The sequence below is a fragment of the Brassica rapa genome, chromosome A07 (genome assembly GCF_000309985.2).
Source record: "Brassica rapa cultivar Chiifu-401-42 chromosome A07, CAAS_Brap_v3.01, whole genome shotgun sequence".
Classification (NCBI taxonomy): Eukaryota; Viridiplantae; Streptophyta; class Magnoliopsida; order Brassicales; family Brassicaceae; genus Brassica; species Brassica rapa.
In genome coordinates this window covers 3,087,241-3,106,419 of record NC_024801.2, presented here as the reverse complement: position 1 = coordinate 3,106,419, position 19,179 = coordinate 3,087,241, and the positions used below count along the sequence as shown (strand labels likewise).

At 36.8% G+C, this 19,179-nt stretch overlaps 2 protein-coding genes across 3 annotated transcripts; one reads left to right on the top strand and one right to left on the bottom strand.

Annotated features, from left to right (window-relative positions):
• Positions 1-82: 82 nt before the first annotated feature.
• On the bottom strand, positions 83-18,003 carry LOC103846000 (mechanosensitive ion channel protein 8). Of its 2 annotated transcripts, XM_018655537.2 has the most exons (5): positions 3,702-18,003; positions 3,484-3,607; positions 3,110-3,403; positions 2,825-3,027; positions 83-2,723 (listed from the first exon to the last, which is right to left on the bottom strand). In XM_018655537.2, the coding sequence occupies exons 1-5, from the start codon at positions 5,486-5,488 to the stop codon at positions 2,435-2,437; spliced, it is 2,697 nt and encodes an 898-aa protein (XP_018511053.1). In that variant the 5' UTR covers positions 5,489-18,003; the 3' UTR covers positions 83-2,434. The 2 variants fall into 2 exon arrangements, with proteins under 2 accessions (XP_018511053.1, XP_033131391.1); XM_033275500.1 differs by having other exon boundaries at positions 2,481-3,389.
• Positions 11,339-11,902, top strand: LOC103846237 (F-box protein SKIP23). Its single transcript, XM_018655389.1, has one exon. It carries the CDS (start codon positions 11,339-11,341, stop codon positions 11,900-11,902), a length of 564 nt encoding a protein of 187 aa, XP_018510905.1.
• Positions 18,004-19,179: the final 1,176 nt, after the last annotated feature.

The following is a 19,179-nucleotide window of genomic DNA, read 5'->3' as shown; positions in this document are numbered from 1 at the left end:
GTTTTTGAATGTGTATGTTGAAAAAATATAGAGATACAAAAATAACAAAAATATTGGTTTAGATATATTTTTTTTTTCTTTATTTCATTATTGTTTATTCTCCTTGTGTTTATATATGTCTTTCTCAGATTTTATGATATATAAAACAAAAATAATTGTTACAATAAATTATACACTTTTTCTCTATTTTTAACATCCACTTTCATATATATATATATATATATTATATATTAACATTTATACAAAAAATATATGGACATAGACGAAAAAATGTGGGCATAGATGAAAAGATATAGATTCCGAATGTGAAATGCTCGGTGCTTGATAAATTCATCACGAATAGCCTAAAACAAGCCAAAAGTGGATTCATGTATGGATATAGTGATTTATATTAATATTGTGGATGTGGATGGAAAAATTGTGTTCGAACGAATTGTGGATATCAAATTCGTAGACAAAAGAGTTGTGGATACATATATTTCTTACACACATTCTTTGTTTCTTCATATTTTTTTTTGTTCAAAAAAGTTTGTGGCTTACTATTGTTTTGTCTTCAACTACAGTGCAATACCAAACATGAATATTAATATATATGAAAATATATATTATGTGAGAATATATAATGTTAAAACACATATAAATATATATTAAAATGGATCTTTTAATAATGTGAGAATTTATTTAAATATATAAAATACATGTGAGAATTTGGGAAAGAAGGGTTTTATGATTTTTTTTTCATGAAAAAACTAGTTACCTAAAGATACAGGGTTGTGGACTCCTCAGTTTGCGTTTAACCACTAAAGAATAAAAGAAAAAAAAATAATTTATTTAGGTTGGAGTAAGAAGTAACGAGAGAAGAACTGTGTTAGGAGAGTATATTAGACATTCAGCACCCACAATGTGTGTGGCAAGCGAAAAGTGCTTCTCAGTGTTATTGCAAAGACAAAAAGTGTATATGTGTGTAATTTTCTCAAATATAAAAAAGTTGAATCAATCAGAATATGACACTATTCAACTCTCTCATGAATTTGTGAAAGTTGCTTAGTGTAGTAACGTCTCTTGATTTCTCTCTCATTTTTTTTTTGTCGTCTGCCCATTTCTTTAGACCAAGTTGTGGTCAGGCAAGACGTTCCTCCAGAAATTTCTATCTGAACGTGTTTGATCTATATAGAGAGAGTAACACCTTTGTATTTTTTTAATTGGTGAAAGACTTGATGAGATACTAGCAATGTAGATGGCCTTAGTATTATTCTCTCAAAACTTAAATATAGGTATATAAAGACTAAATTCTGTTGAATTCAAAAATCTAAACATGTAGTAAATTTGATTTATTGGTTCATAAAATATAGACTTCCATTGACCAAAAATATTTCGTTCATCTAAGTTTGTTCAAACATTTAAACAATAACTTTCGTTGCACTAAAAATGTAGTAATCATGAACTTGGTGATCCATCAAGTTCAAGTATTTAAATCAACTTAGATTACAATATATTATAACAAATCACAATCATCAATCCATGAACTCCCTTGAAACCTTTAACATAATAGTGATCTACGCATACATGACGGTAAAAAAAATGATTAAAATTGCATTTGCCTAAATAATGGCTCAAAATATCAGATACATGTCAAAATCATGTCATAATCGAATTCAGGAAAAAATCAAAAGAAAATAAAGAAAGCCAAATTTTCTTTTTCTTATATTGAACTAGTATACATATCAATCTTCAGTAATACATGCATAACATTTGATGGCACTGTTCGATCGATCTCAAACCATTTGCATTATAAAGTAATTCAATTCTCTATCTTATGATCAAACTATCCATTGGTGGAAAGTCTTATATACATTGTTAGACATCTGGCGAATATGCACAATTCTGCATCTTCATATGCTCTTTTCTATCCAAATGAACTTGTTCGATTCCAAATAAAAAAAACTAAAAATTGATAAATGACTAAAATAATATAAACACACATAATTTGATTTGATAAATACTCAAAACAGATAAAATACAGTTAATCAGTGATTAGTCAAGAGGTTGTAGTTGTTCCTTAATCCTAAAAGCACATGCAAGAGTAGCACCAAGATGCTTGTTTGTTTAATTTACAACTCTATGTAGTACCAGCGACCAAGTGGTGTAATATGAATCTTCAGAAGTTCAAACTTGTTGTGATTCAACGGATTAGATGATGTTAGCCTAGTTTGTTTCCTAATACTAAAAGCACATGTAGGGGTAGTAAAGTCATAGATTAATTAATCGGTGTACAACTTTTGGGAACCAAATGTTGAAACAAAATCTTAAGAAGGTCAAAATTGTGGTATAGAAGCTAATTGATGTTTGTTGGTTACAAAAATTGTTAGACCGCTTTTGCATTTGTCTGAGGAAAAAAAAACAACAACAATGACACCTTGTTTGCTCATCAAATTCAAGCAGGGTTTTCTGACCAGCCTTGTGGAACTCTGCTGGAGACAACGGTAGGCATTGTTTTGACATTGATATCGTGTGGATAAAACCGGTGCTGAATGTCAAGTTCGAGGAGGATCTTAATCACTTCTTCGACCAACACGGATCTTCGTGACCATCTTTCAAGCATGTCTTGGTGATTAAATCTGTGATCTGGCCAAATTACTAACCTTATCATGTTCAAACCTTCCACGTTCTTTACGATGATCTTGGCTGATGGGTGCCAATACTCCGGCTTGTTGTCAATGTAGCTACATTGCCATTTGAAAAAAAAAGAAGAAGGATTAGCACATGGTTTTCAAAAGTATTATAAAAACATGCATAATAAGCACTAAAGGGCTAAGTGTTTTACTTTGATATTCTTTGCCTGATCGTTGCAATCTTTTCAACAGGAGTAGTAATGTGGACACAGAACTCGATTGCGTCTCCCATGTCTGGACTTCGGTAATAATTGCTAATCGATTTCTGCCATAGAAGACTATTCGGGTACATAATCTTCAGATTGTCATATCTCAAGAACACTGTGGTAAGTATGTTCATCTCCTCCACCACCAACTAAATTTAAGATAAACTTTTGTTAGCAAAGTAAGTTAAGGGTAAATAATAGCCAAAGGTGAACAATCTTTGTTATTTTTACCTGTACATCGTCAATCTCACAGCGATCACCAACATCGTAAGGATGCACGATGAACAAGAAGATGATTGATTCGAAGACGGTCTTGACAGTGTTCCCAAAGATGAAGGCCAAGAGTACAACTTGTGAGCTTACAAAGAGAAGTACCTTTGAGGATGCAATTTCGAGAAGGACAAGCCATATAACAACTATGACAATGGCAGTGACAATATTGATCATGTGATGGAGCTTGTTCACAGCTGTCTTGGTGTCGTTGAGTGTCAGGGCAAGAGCTCTTCGCTCTCTGAAAGCATTGACCTAATAAAAGTCAACAACAGAGTGATACATATATAAATACACAAGAGAAATCTGGAGAATCTTGGAGAATAAGCAATTACCAGCCAGTTCTTCAAAGCTGATTTGCTAATCCTTCTGGTCTCTGGTGCACCTTCGAATAGGCTCATTGTCTTCATCGCCTCGTCTTCTCGCAAAAACCGTATCAAGTCATCCATGTAAATGTGCCTTTTGTTCATTCAGATGGATGAGTTTATCAGCAAAACTCAACATTGGATCTAATAAAGATAAAGATAAAAATAAAAGGAAACTATGAACACACTTTGCGCCACGTTGAGCCACGTTCTTGAAAATCTTTCTTGCCGCTGCTTTAGCTTCTTTTTCGCTTCGTATCTGTCTGGTGGATTCATCTTCGTATGTGGATTCAAGCATCTGCTCATCTAACGTGGTAAGAGAAACATGTCTCACAATCTTCATTAGCCTCTTCATGTTCCAAGCTGAGATGTTCTTGTGATTCATCCTGTGAAGGTGCTCCATGCTGATCCCACTGTCAGCCGTTGTTTTCGGAATGATCGGTGAGAGTTTCGGGTTCATCACTCTCCCGCTCTTCCCCGGTGCTAACGCAGCCGCGCAGAGATCCGGCGGTAAATTAGCACCTGCGTTCTGCATCTTGAAAATCTCTTCTTGAGCCTTCTCTTCCTCTTCCTCAATCCTGCTCATCTCAATCATGGGAGGACCAGATAGCGTCTCGATCACGTACTGGTTAAACATAGCTTCTTGAATCCGATCAAAGTAGGTGCTAACGTGGAAAGAAGAAGCCATGACTTTAACCACCAGCGTTTTGATCAACCACAAGATGGTGCTTAACAAGAAACACACCAAGATCTTGGTTACGTAAGGAAGAAACTTGCTCTTTGTCTCTCTTTGTACTTTCTTGTCGAACAAGAAATGCCACGCGAGGAGAACCAAACCTAGCCAGAGACAGTTCTGAACAGCTCTTCTTACACCGTACACAAAGTAAAGAACACGTTTCCGCAAAAGGAAGTTTCTTTCGATGAAGAAGACGATGATTCTGATCCCCCATCCTGAGACTAACCTCCCACATATAAGAACAAGCAAGAACACTTCCCATTTCCATAAATGTAAGTTCCAAAGTCTCACTTTCTTCCAAGAAGGTATCGATAAGCTACACGCCAGTGCAGCTATTATAGCCACTAAGCTAAGCCACTCGAGCAATGTTATCGCGTCGAGCTTCCCTCTTTTATACTCATCAGGTACATCTTCATCGGCTAATGGGTCATCCTCTTCATCAATATCCCCGAGTAAACCGGATTTCAACTGACCAGATCTCCAACCAGAGTAAGGCGTGTCTTCCTCTCGCGGCGGATCTTGAAGCCTTGATCTTGTCTTAACCCTTGAAATAAGCTCTGACTTCCTCTGAAACGACGTGTTTGAAGTGCATCTCACGACCTCGTCTTCCTGCTGCTGTTGTGTGTCTTGATTCGTCCGCAGTGTCGCGGACGAAGAAGACGATGGAGTAGTAGAAGACGAAGAAGCAACCGAACCGGTGAAGGTTGTACTGCCAGCTTCACGGACTTTGAAAGAGACTCGCAGTTCCCTAGATGCGTCGAATGATGTCCGAGCTGTTGATGCTGGCGTTGGTAACGTGTGGCGACTTGCGTCCTCCTCGTTCTCTTGATCCACATCGACTGTGATCTCTCCTCCTCCTCCCCATTGTCGTTGCTCTCCTCCTGCCATTTTCGTCGGAGATTCCTCCATGGGTGGGGGCTTTCCTGATCCGAAGTTGAAACTTCTGCTTATTCTACCGCTCTTTCGAGTCATAACGGTTGGTTCTCTGCCGCTGGTTCCTGCAGCCGCCGCCTGTTCGGAAGTTTTGTTGTCTTGCCAAAAGTTGTAGCTAGGGTCACGTTCCACGGGTGCGTCCCGACAGTCTTCATGGAAAGAACTAGAGCTCTCTGTTTTGTGGTGGTCCATATCGGGATCGTGGAGAATCGGACGGTGCTCAGGAGTGCTTGTCTCGCTTTGATCTCCTGGGCTACGAATCTGTTTGTAAGAGCTGTGAGATTTGAAAGAGTTTCTGAAATCCATTTAGAAAGTGAAAAAAAAAAAGACTGAACAGATTTACGAACTTTAGACAAGGAAACATAAACTTCGGCGCTTGTTGTGTTGCATGGCACGAGACTTTGACTAATTAATAAAAAGTGTTACGTGTAATTGCATGGGGTGGTGTACTGTAAAGCAATTTAAAATATTTAATTATTTTCAAATAATATTAACTTGGTTTGAGAGAGTCCAATCCTTATAAGTTGGTGTAAATAAGTGTTCAATAGCCACTGTTTAATATATAGCTTCAGTGATTTCATTTCTATATCTTTATCTATTTTTTTTCTTTTGAAACTAAATTTTATCTAAAATTTTAAGGGAGATTTTGTTGAGCATACACAAACTGAATCATTGGCTCAGCCATCGAAATACGTCTTCACAAATACACGACATCCATTCTTTGAGATCATCACTGCGGATTGTCTTGGACCTCTTCTCTCCAGAGGGATCGCTTTTAGAGGACCCCATTTTTACTGAAGATAGTTCGTGCAAACAACCTTGTTTAAACAACTTTGTTTAGACGATCTTTTTCTTGAGTTCCAACACAAAATATACAAATGAATATCAATCTCAAAAGAAATATTAAACCCAAACAAGTATGTATTTCATCATTAATTAAATAAACATAAAAGAAACGGAAAGTATAAATAATTAATCGCCAGACAAATGAAACATTGTAAGCACTTGCTTGCTTTAAACAGACTCCTAAATCCAACCAAACACGGTGGTCAGACCGATCAGAACAAGTACAGAACCAAGAACCAGAACCACATCAGTAATGCATGCACCTCTGAGGCTGCTGCAATTTCCAGGGGAGAGCCTCCCTAATATCACCTTGCAGGACTTGTCAGCTTCTTTGTAAAGATTACCATTGGCTCCTCCTGCAGTGATGTCTTCTGTTGTGAACAGCCACAAATTAAGCAAGAAGACAATAGAAAACAAAACGTACTGAGGCAAATATCCGTTTAGGGTTTCTTATTATTGTGTGAATGAATAAATCTTACAAACCCTTAGACCCATATTTATAGCAGCTTCACAACCCGATTTTTTTTATCCTTTAGGAATACATATTTATCTAGAAAAAGTAAATTTTCCTAAACCTAAAAGGCATACCGTACCGCGGGGGCCTTCGGCCACCGCACCCCCCAGATGTCAACCTTGTTAGCGAGTTTATCTTCTTCGTCCGACGCACGAGTGCTGGGCTTTTACTGGTGCACAGAGATTTAAGACACACAGATGCAACGCCTTCACTGTTCTACGAAAACACCACAGGTTCCGCACAAAGATGAAAAAATTACAACCGAGCGGTTGGTGAAAATAGTTAGCATAGAAGACTAAGTAAGAGGCATTACCTTTATCAAGAAGCTCTTCATAGCTTGACTAATAGTGAGAGTAGCTCTCGACGACAGCTTGTGGAAATCATACTTGTCATCTTGTAAAAGAGTTTCAAGAAGAAAAACACTAGCTTTTAGATTCTTCTCAAAGAGATAGTACTAGCGCCTCCAGCCAACAATATTTTTGGTCAGCGCCCAGATAGCGATTGCTGCAGCTTCCCTGGCTACAATAGGATTTCCTGCAACAGAGAGTACAAACTATATTTGGAGGCAGAAAACTCAATGACCGATTAAAAGCTTTGTTTGTCAATGATAGCTTCTCCAGCTAGTCTCAAAGAAACAGTGAATATCTCCACAATAAAGTTTGTCACCCCTCCCTTGATGATGATAGCTTGGGGGAATGAACCTTAAAGTCATGTACAAGAGTTTCAAGAATAACAAGACTAGCGTCTGGATTCTCTCTACAGATATAGCACCAGCGACCAGATAACGATATTTGTAGCTTCTCTGGCTAAAACAGTATTTCCTATAGCAATGGTAGCAGATTTGATTACATACCCAATTTGGAGCAGAAAACTTAAGGATCGATTCAAGGTTCTGTTTTTTACTAATACCTTCGTCAGCTAATATCATAGACATAGTGAATATACATTAAAAAAAAAAGAATTCACTCATTGCGTTGGGTCGTGGTGATAATGATAGTAATTTGACAGAATGGTTATTCCATTTCTCTAGAAGCATCTTCAGAAGAACAACACTAGCTGCTCGATTCTCTTTGGATATTTAGTACCAGAGCCTCCAGCAAACATCGTAGTAGTTTTCGGTCAGAGACCAGTAACCAATTTGTGTAGCCTCCTTGGCTAAAACAGGATTTCCTGCTATTGTATCAAGCCGATACCACACACAATTATCCTTAGGTCTCTCACACAATGAACCCTAGGCCACACACAGAACTTCGTCACACACAATTAATAAGAACTCAAATCTTATTGCTTTAGAAAATAACCTCAAAACTAAATCTCACAACTCATAAGTTATGCAACATACTTTGCATCTTCTTATATATAACTCAAACTTTCCTAAACTCATTAGGAATCACAAATAGATATTTTCTTATTTCTATAACTCAATAGAATTAGGTAACTTGCACAATAAGTTATTTCAAGCTTATGTCAACATTCTCTCTCAATCTCTTTTCTCCAAATCCTGCATGCCAATGAAGTCTCTCATTTCTCCAAACTTGATTCTTTCCAACGCCTTAGTTAGAATATCCGTCTTTTGTTTAGTGCCAGGTACATGCTCAACTTCTATCAACTTCCTCTCAACACATTCACGTATGAAGTGATATCGAGAATGTATATGTTTACTTCTTCCATGAAAAACAAGATTCTTAGTCAAAGCAATAGCAGACCGATTATCAATTCGTATGGTGACCTATTCACAAGGATCTCCGGTGATCTCACTCAGCAACTCTTGCAGCCATAACGCTTGTCTTGTTGCTTCAGTTTCCGCCATGAATTCTGCCTCACACGACAAGAGCACAAAAGGTTTTAGCACTGCACAAATGTAAATGACCAATGTCCCTATGCAAGAAATATAATGTATCAAGGAACAAACACAAGACAAGACGAGAACACTTCCTATGCAAGAAATATAATGTATCAAGGAACAAACACAAGACAAGACGAGAACACTTCCTATGCCACAGTATTTCTTCTTGACAAGGAACAAACACAACTCTGTTTGGATATTGGGTGGCAAGAAATATAATGTATCAATCTCCCGAGGAAGTGGTATCCGAGCCCAGTATAACTAAGCTGCAAGCTTATGCCTGGAAGATCAAGGCCCCCAAAAAGATCCAACATTTGATTTGGCAAATGGTTTCAGGATATATGGCAGTAATGAGAAATCTGACACGGCATCATATGCATTGCGATAATTATTGTCCAAGATGTGGAGAGGATGATGAATCAGTTAACCATGCTATATTTGAATACCCTACTGCTTTGCAAGCATGCACATTAGCATCCACACCTTCGTGTCCTGGCATTTTCCCAATATCAAGCGTCTATACGAACCTAGATTATCTGTTCTGGAGGAAGAGTGAAATAGAAGATCCGAACTTAGACAGAGATCCATACCCATGGATTATATGGTATCTTTGGAAAGCAAGGAATGAAAATTATTTAGAGGAATATCACGTGAGCCAGAGGAACTAATTAGACATGCCCAGAATGAGTGAAATGCCTGGTTCAATGTAAATCGAAATGAAAGTGATGATACAGACCCACCACAACATATTGGGGATATACAAGGCGTTAGCTTGGAGAATATCTGCCTGATGGTTCTTGGACTGCAGTTTTGCAGTATAGCGGATTGGGGTGGGTATGGCTAGATGGAACTTGGCAGGAACAACTCTTAGGGTTGAGGAGCAAACAGAGAAGGTTATCTTCAGTACACTCTGAACTTGAGGCACTAATATGGGCAATGGAGAATATGAGTCAACATACATCATGCAAGAACTTCAGAACAGACTGCAAGGACATAATCTCGATTATCAAGGACCCAAGAGCATGGCCAAGTTTCTCCACGGAGTTATCAGAGGTAGCAGCTATTCAAAGACACTTTCCGAACTTCAAGATCTTTCATGTACCAAGGGCAAAGAACAAGACAGCAACGCACTAGCAAAGACCGCTCGAGCTTTTCATAGAAATCTAGTTTTTGTTGGTTGTTCTATTCCGGTATGGATACCCAGACCACCTCTAGTTTGAGTAATAGAACAACCTTTTGATGTCAAAAAAGAAGTTAAAGTAGAAGAGTATTTTTTTTAAAGTTTCTAAAGGTAGATGACACATCTGGTCTACGGCTCTTTGAAAAATTATTAGATGTTCTAATGTCTCTTACTCTTGATGTTGATAATTTGAGGGGTCAAAGTTACGACAATGGTTCTAATATGAAAGCAAAACATTGTTCAAAGACGATAGCTTGACATAAATTCAAAAGCTTTGTATATGCCATGTGCTTGTCATAGTCTTTATCTTGTGGTTAGTGATATGGCCCATTCATGTTTGAAAGCTATTTCTTTCTTTGGAGTTGTGCAACGCATATATACCCTGTTTTCTGGTTCTACAAAGAGATGGAATATTTTGCTTGACCATGTTCCTTTTTTTACAATGAAATCATTATCCAATACTCGCTGGGAAAGCCGAATTAACAGTGTGAAACCTATCCAATTTCAAACTTTGCTAGTAAAGTCAGCTTTAAGAGAATTGTATGAATCATGTGATGATGCTATGAAAAAATTGATGCCGAAAGTTTAATTATGGCATTTGATAATTTTGTATTTTTAGTTGGCATGGTCATTTGGTATGAAATTATGTTTGCTATTAACTCGGTTAGTAAGAGCTTACAGTCTAAATCTATGTGCATTGACAATGCTTTAAAACAACTCCAAGGTGTAATTATGTTTTTTGAGAATTATAGAGATGAAGGGTTCAATTCTAGTTTGAATGTAGCTAAAAATATTGCTCATGAGATGGATGTTGATCATGTTTTTCCAAATAAACGTCGTGTCTTTAGAAAAAAAAAACGGTTTGATGAAACTGATTCAGGTGAACAAGTACAATCAGGTGAAGATGCTTTTAGAGTTGATTACTTTTTAGTTGTTGTGGACATGGCATTTACTTCAGTGAAGAACAGGTTTGATCAAATGATGAATTTAAAAAGTGTTTTTGGGTTTTTATTTGATTCTTTGAAATTAAAAATATTAGACGAAAGTGAACTTCGGACTCATTGCACTAACTTTTACAATACTTTTTCTAATGGTGATTCTTCTGATGTTGATTTGAATGATCTTTATTCTGAATTGAGAATGCTGCAAACGACTTTACCCGATGTATCTATAGAAACCTACTGAAGTCCTTGAGTTTGTTGAAAGTGTAGGTTGTTATCAAAATGTTTCAATTGCTTATAGAATTCTTTTGACTACACCTGTGACTGTAGCCTCAGCTGAGAGGAGTTTTTCAAAATTAAAGTTGTTGAAAAATTACTTAAGATATTCAATGTCTCAAGAGAGATTGAATGGTTTAGCTATTTTATGTATTGAAAAGAATAACCTAGAAAGCATTGATTTTGAAACTGTTATCCATGACTTTGCATCGAGTAAAGCTCGAAAAATTGTTTCTTATGATTGCATTTCTTTTTAAGATGACTGCTGTTTTTTTTTTCAGATCCAGGAGAACATGTTATAAAGGTTTTTGTGAAAGCAAGTCATCTCATTCTCAAGAAAAGCTATAAAAGAATCAAGACTGTTTTAATTTTATGGTTATGTTTACATTTTCAAACAAAAACTGTTTTATATTACTTAGTAGCTACAATATCAACATTACAGTTTCACATGTTAAGGGTCACTTTTTTAGTTTTGCCCCGGGGCCTCTAAAACGTTTGAGCCGGCCCTGGTTAGATGTGCTTAGGTATTGTGATCGAGGTTGGTCCGTGATCAATGACATGCCTTCTCCTTATGATGATATCATTGTGTTTGGTGGACGTTTCTTTCTTTGCTGTTGACAACAATTGGAGGACTGTGTCTGTAGATTTTATCTCTTTGGAACTGACATTGGATGCGAGTCATGTCTATGGCGGTGATAAGAAGTTTTTAGTTGAGTCTTGTGGTGAGATGTTGCTAGTTGATATGTATTTGAGTATGGAGGAGGTTGATGGGGATCCGGGGTTCGCTGAGGAGGTCTATGAGCATCAAGCGGTTCTTATGAATGAGAGGACGGTGAAGTTTAAAAAAGCTTTTAAGTTTATGGAAAGAGAGAAGAGTTGGGTTGAGGTGAAAGATCTTGGGGATAGAATGTTGTTCCTTGGAGATGACTGCACTTTTTCAGCATCAGATTCTGATTTGTTGCCTCTTCGTGGTCGAAGCTCTGTTTTCTTCAGTGATGATGAATTGGGTGGGATGCAAGGTCGAGACTTGGGAGTGTTTGATTTCAGAAATGGTGCACCGACTTCTGAAGTATACCAACCTGTTCTGGCCTCCACCCTACTGGGTTACTTCTCATGAGGTCAGTGGTTTGTCTAGGATCATTTTCATCTTGTGGCTATGGAAACTGTTACACTATCATTTTATCACTCCTTTTTGCAATACTAGTCTCTGAACATACATTAGGTTTCTTGTCAGTTTCATGAGCGGTTCTTTTATGCTATTATTTCGAGTTAGTCTCGCTAAACCATGCTCAAAACATATACATTCTCAGAGTGGTGAAGATCATACGGGAGAAACTTCATCCGACCTGTTATTGTATAATTTGGAGTTTACAACCTTGGACATTCAACATATAGGGAGGTTAATAACCTCTCTGATACTTGTGGGATGAAGAACCCTTGAATCACATGTTTATGCATGTTCTTTTACGAGTTAACGACCCTTTCCAATCTTTTCAGTAACTTTGCATTTGTATATAGAGAATCTTTTTTTGTAATATTCTTTCTCAAAGATGATAGAGAACCAAACTCATGTTTCTTCCAAAATATTTGTTACACCCTTAGATGTATGTGACAGAACTAATCTAATGCTTTTACGTGAAAAAAAAAATCAGCAACACCTGAATTTTATAATTCAACTAACTTGAACTGGATGATGGTGCCACATAATGTTAGAAGATACAATCTCACTGTTAGAAGATAGAATAAGAAAAATAGGCATGACAGGTACTGGAGATGGATTAAATCCCTTCACAAGTCCCATTAAATAAGGAACTCGACCGTTAAGTCAGCTCAACTTAGTGCTACTTCGCGCCATCAGCTCGACACCCGTACTCGGCTAAACATGTTGACTTTACTTGGTGCCATAATCCCGATGCACGAACTCGGCCCAATAGCCCGAATGCCTCCGCTCAATCGCATTCCAATGTTCTTCTCCAAGTGAAAAAAATCATTAGTCATACTCATCCCATGATGTCTCATTGGTTGTTTCGAATCAACTGTTTCAAGATTTTTAGAGAAGAAAAAGACAGAAAATAATGCAAATACATATGAGTTTTAAGCATAAATGGTGGAATTCAGTTTTAGAAATACAAGATTTCCTAATGGTTGATGGACGGCATGGGATGGGATAAACGTAGATTTGGTCGGTTTCTAACTTTTTTTTTGAGTTGTTTATCGAGTCACAGTATGTCTTCTAGATTATTTTAGTCTTTAACGCGTCTTTTCAGTTAGTCGGTCGAGTTGGAGCAGAAAGTGTCAAATTGTATGCTTGGGCATTCGGATAACCGAATCGGGTTCGGATCAGGTATTTCGGATCTCGGATATTTTAGATATGTAAAAATTGTTACCGATCGGGTATTTATAAAACTCGGATCGGATTTGGTTCGATATTTTTTGGATCCGGATAATTTTGGATATATCCGAAGTAACTGTAGAAAATTCGGTTCTGGTTCAGGTTTAGCTGTTTTATCCGAACAGATCCAAAATGGGTGCTTTTTACTCGACTTATCCGAATACTCGAATCAATTATAGGAGAATAAGACCTATAAATATCAGAATTCGGAAATTAAATAAAAACAGACTTGAATAAACTCACCAAAAAATAAAATCAGTCTTGAACAAACTAAATCCTACATTTATTTAATGAGTCTATGAACCAAAAATCAGATATGTCGGAACTATAGCAATTGATTGAATATTTCCTACGGTGCGACTGAGTTCAAAGTTTGACACAAGATATAGAACTGAGTTAGCTTTCTAATCCCACCGGTTTAAGATTGATCCAATGGTTAGATTGAAAGATATGCATATTTTACTAAACACTTGTCTAAAAAGAAAACATTTGGTTTTCTTGATTTTCGATGTGGTTTAGCCTCAAATTCGACAAGAACGTGATTTTGACCTATACTCTTATTTTCAGCGACTGTTTAGACTACATTTTCTTTATCATCATACTTTTAGGTTTGGAGTTTTGGGAAGACAGATTCGTCTCTACTTTTGGAGAAGTGTTTTGAACCCCACCTTTTGTGTTTTATCATATTATGTATTATTCATCCTCTTTATCTGTTTCTTTTGTCATGTATGAGTTGTTTCTCAATTGGGGTTTAGAGATTTCAAAAGGATTTTATGACTTTTGGATCTCAGATTTTTAGATAAGGATATATCAATTAGATTCTTCATCTAAGTTGTTCTTAATGATGAAATTAGACTCATGACCTTGTTTCTGATTCATATGTATTTTAATGCACAAAAGTGATTGCTTACATATCTGAACGAATGTGGATGAGTAATCTTCTTAGCCAACATAAATTAATGTTAGGGAGTGTCATAAATCTATCAAACTCTATCTTTATGCATGTTTAGAATACGAAATTCAACAGAAGTTACTCTCTAAGTTTCTAATACAAGGGTTTAGCACTGCACAAGTAGGTTAAGCTAGGAATTCTGAGAACATTTATCAATGATTTCCTTGATTCATCTGTTATCTGCATATTTGAATCCCTTAGATTTCCTTGATGCCCTTCTTATACATTGAATCTTTCTGCATATTTATACTTGATTAGCTTTAGATAAAAAAAACATATTTTCTTCGTAGCTCTACAACTGTGGTTCACAATGCACTTGCGAACTTGTAGTGTAGTCTTGGTTTTTGTGGATTCGATCCATAATATACAACTGTGGTTCACAATGCACTTGTGATATACTTTTAAGAGTAAATCTAATTGTATCTAGTTATCCGTGACCAATAGAATTACCTACGAGGTTAGGACTAGAGGTTAGTTTAGATCTTTCATTACAGTAATGACCATGAATTACAATGACTGGCCACAAGAAGAGAATGACACTTTCGGAGATTACATTCTAGATTAGCCATATGTAGAACACTCATTTTATGGAAGTGTACTCCCACAAAACAAAGTGTGAAGGTAGATGAGCTTTACAAAGAGTACCCAATGTTGACAAGGATTGAACTGGGAGCTATGATCTGGTTAAATCTTATGTCACATCAGGCAGCACTAGGAGGAAGATAGCTCACATTTGAAAAGATAAAGGTTGCTCATGCACTTAATATATTGGGTTCCAATGTCATGTCCCCGATCCTAGATAGGATCTTCCGGACGGGCCATGGTGCGAGGAGACGCACCAGTCAGGTCGAGAGACCTTGAGACAGGCGTATCATGGCCCAAACTGAAGGTTAAGGAAGGCAAGAAGCTGAGACTTAACCATGATACGATGGAGACAACTTAAAGAGAGCTGGACGAGTGATCCGGGGGCTGGGCGAGTTCCAGTTCAAGCTCAATCAGCTAGGTGAAGCTTGGATCTAGCTCACTTAGTCATGGCCAGCTTGCTGGAGCTGATGGACTAGCTCACTCAGCTGGGGAAATCTAATGGCCAGCTCATCTCAGATTGGCGGAGTATTCCGGTCCGGACCAGTGTGGCCGGAGCCGAGCGGTTACCAGGATGTGCCGGCGGCTCGTGTGGGACAATGGGGGCCGTGTGCACCAGGTTCGAACCAGGGCTTGGGCAAGAGCCTTGGGGATGGTTTCAATGGAGGAAATTGCAGAGGGAGCATTTGGGCGGTTATGGGACGGTTTTTGGGGTGGTTTTGGGCGAAAATGTGCAAAGGGACTAGTGGCACCATTTCGGCCAATCCCTTGCAACCGATTGCCCAAGCAGTTACCGGTTCCTATCTCTATAAATAAAGGGCTCTGGGGTCGATTTTGGCATCATATTCCTTAGGGAAAACTCTGTCCAGATCGTGAGAGAGAGAGAGACCAAAAGAGAGAGAGAGAGAGACCGGCGGCCTAAAGAGAAACCGAGTGGAGGCTTGATCTGTTCCGGTGAAGGCTTGGCCGTGAGAGACAAGGCTTGTGAAGTGGATAGAAGACAGAAGGAGAAAGAGAAGGAGAAGGAGGCGGCACAAGGAGACCGCAAGCGTAAGGTACAGACTTGGACCGTGGTAAAGGAAAGGATCCGTGAGGACTCCAGCCATAAGATGATGTGTGGTGATTGGGTCATTGTTGATAGATGTGAAGTATTGATAGCCTATTGTGCAAACTGTGAAATTTTGATAGACTAAGTGTGTAATCTAGTAGTATGAACGAATGGATGATGTATGGATCTCATTTACTATCTATGAAATGTCGATTTGCCTTTACTTGAATCTGATTGTCTAAGTATGATTTAATAAAACTCAAACTCTGATAAATTATAAGAAAAATATTACACTTGAAATGAGAAGAAAAGGAATCAAACTGGATAGGACGGTTATGTAAGCCGCGGTCTGGTTGGATTGAGGAATCCAGGATCAGGTCTTACATCCACTATCCCAACTACAAGCTACATGTGACTCAACTGTTGAGTCTCATGATGTTTAGGATAATCATTTGCCTTGTATTGTAGATGTTACCTCTGATTTGGATTGTTTTTTTCTAGCTGATGAAAGTTATGATCTAATATTTGAGACTGAAAGACTAGATATTGTAAGAGTAAATTTTATTAGGGATTATCATGAAGTATGTTTTGATATGAGTTATCTTTGTGCTTCCAATGATCTTAAAACTGACTTTGTGATTACTGAGTAATCTAGATCTCTTCTTAATATACCCAACCTAGGGGATTATTTAGGTGTTGATAAGATCGTGAATGAGATTAAAAAAACCATGAGGTTAAGAGTGATCATAAGGATGAAAACATTGTTTTCTATATGATTGAGAGAAAAAAATTTGACTGTTTCGTGTCAAACTTGTTTACACCTGCATTTGACTAAATGCATGTGATCCTTATGAGTATCTGACTATCAAGAAGTATTTCATGATATATGCACATTTTGTTTCTTGTTCTAGAAGGAGAAGGACAAAAAGTGCATTGGCTCATCCTTTTGATTCTCATGATCAGCACGTGTGTTCATAAGTCAAACTAAAGACTTAAAACAAGAGGGAACCCATGATAAGTGTTCATAATTCACATTGTTTCACATTGCTTTTGAGTTTTGCTTTAGTTTTTCTATCTTTCAGGTTTTCAAAACAAAAAAAAAAAAACTTGCCAAAACAAAATAAGCTGATTGGACTGATGATCGAGCAGCCACCTGCGGATCGACCGATTGTGGCCGCGATCAATTGTTAGAATATCTAGGATCAACCGATTGGGTGTGCGCAGGTCGCCAAGATCAGTGCTTCTAATTCTGAATACAAGGCCAATTCATGTCGTCTTATGTTCCGTGTCCCCATTGCATTAATTTTTTTTTCCAGAGATGTCCTTCCAAACTTATTCACATCCACTGAATTGAGAGGTGGGAGTCCATGATTTATCCACCAAACTAGGGCTAGGAAAAAAATCCGAATCCGAAGAATGGAACCGAACCTGACCCAAAAAAGTAGTACCAAACCCGAACTAAAATTAATTAAATATCCGAACGGGTTCAAAATTTTGTTATTTAAAAAACCAGAACCAAACCTGACCCGAACCAAAGTATTTCGGGTACCCGAATGTATCCAAAATTGATTTCTATACCCCCTTATATAAATATATTTTAGATTTAATGTCTATTAAAAACATCCAAAATATATAAGATACTTTAAATTGTCCAAAATACTTGAAATATATACAAATAGTCAAATGTAAATGTCTAAAATAGCTAAAATATACTCAAAACACCAAAATATTGAAAATATCTATTGATTTTATACCCAAATATTCAAACAAAATCAAATTATATGTTAAGTTTAGTTATTTTGACATATGTTATTCAAATTTGTATGTAATATCATATTTTGTTTATAGATTTTGAGAAACTTAAAGTAAATAATGAATTTTAAATTTTTTTAAAAACATTTAATGGGTTATTCGAATCCAAACCCGAACGAAATTTAGAAATATCCGAAAAGGACTGAAATATTTGACTCCGAAAACCCTAAATCGGAACAAACTCGAACCGAAACCGAATGGGTACCCGAACGCCCACCCCTACACCAAACATATGTTCTCCAAGCTTATCCATTGTGAATTTGTTTTATTTAAGGCCTGACTGGTTCAAACGCAGCGGTTGTGGTTGCGGTTGCGAGAGTTTGTGGATGCGGGCGGTTGCGGTTTCTAGCGGTTTTAAGAGATTTGTACGACTGGTACTGCGGTTAAAAATTGGTGCGTTTGCGGGTGACTTATGACTGGTTAACTACCTAATGCAGTAGCAGTCAAATAATAAATTAGCAATATTTACATTTAATATAATTATAAAAATATCAAAAATCATGAAATTATAATAAATATAAAAATATATATTTAGAAAGTTATAATTTTAATTTTGAAAATTTATTGAAATTGTCTTTATTATAAAATTTTATAATATTAATTAAAATATAATAGATATATTTTAATATTTTCATAATTTCAATTTTAAATTTTAAATTTTTTATTAAATATTTTTACTTTTGTATATATATTGTTTAAAAAAAAAAAGTTTACCATCTCGCAACCGCCCGCAACAGCAAACGCTAGCTGGAGCCAGCTTTTGAATTTATGAGATTCAGAGCGGTTTGAAGCGGTTTAGAGCGATTTGAGTGATTGTTGCAAACCGCCGACAACCGCTACCAACCGCAAAAGCTGCGTTTGTGGGTGGTAGCGGGAAAACCAATCGCCCCCTTAATGGTTGTGATTATGGGAACAGTCACATTTTAAGGACCCTACCTCTTTATTTGAGTAGTTTCGTAGATGTAATAATGTTCGTTCAAAAATATGTACTAATGTTCTTGTTTAGCATTTATAAAGACAAATAATTGAACAAAAGTTGCCTTTTCTGCAATTTCCTAGAAACTCTTGTATGCTTTTTTTTTCTTTTTTTTTTTGAACACACAAAACAAGTTGTTAGTCACTATGTATTGTTGTTTGTTCTTTGTTTAAAAAATATTAAACAATATTATCAGGTCGAACTTTTAAAATTTACTAGATATTCATGTACGTAGATTTTCCGAAATATTGTAAAACCATTTTTTTAGAAACCAAATATTTCTAAAATATTTTTTTTTTTTTTTTTTTACGAGAGAGCTTGAGGTTTTAAGTTATTTTCCTCAAGAGATTAATAAGAGAGTTATTCTTATTAAGCTTGATTGCGATTCTATATTGTATTGTCTGATAAATGTATCAAGATAGTTAAATTTGCATCCAGCCGAGATGCCTATAGCCTTGCTCACGAAAATCCTAACATTCTACGCCCTACGACCCCTCCTTTAAAGTTAATATGATTTCCAGGATAAATCTGTTCTCAACAATTGCACTGGTTTGGTATTTTTATGTTCTGAGTTCAATTTTTGTTCGGTAAAGAGTGTTATTTTCTAAATCAGAATTTCGAAAACTGATTCG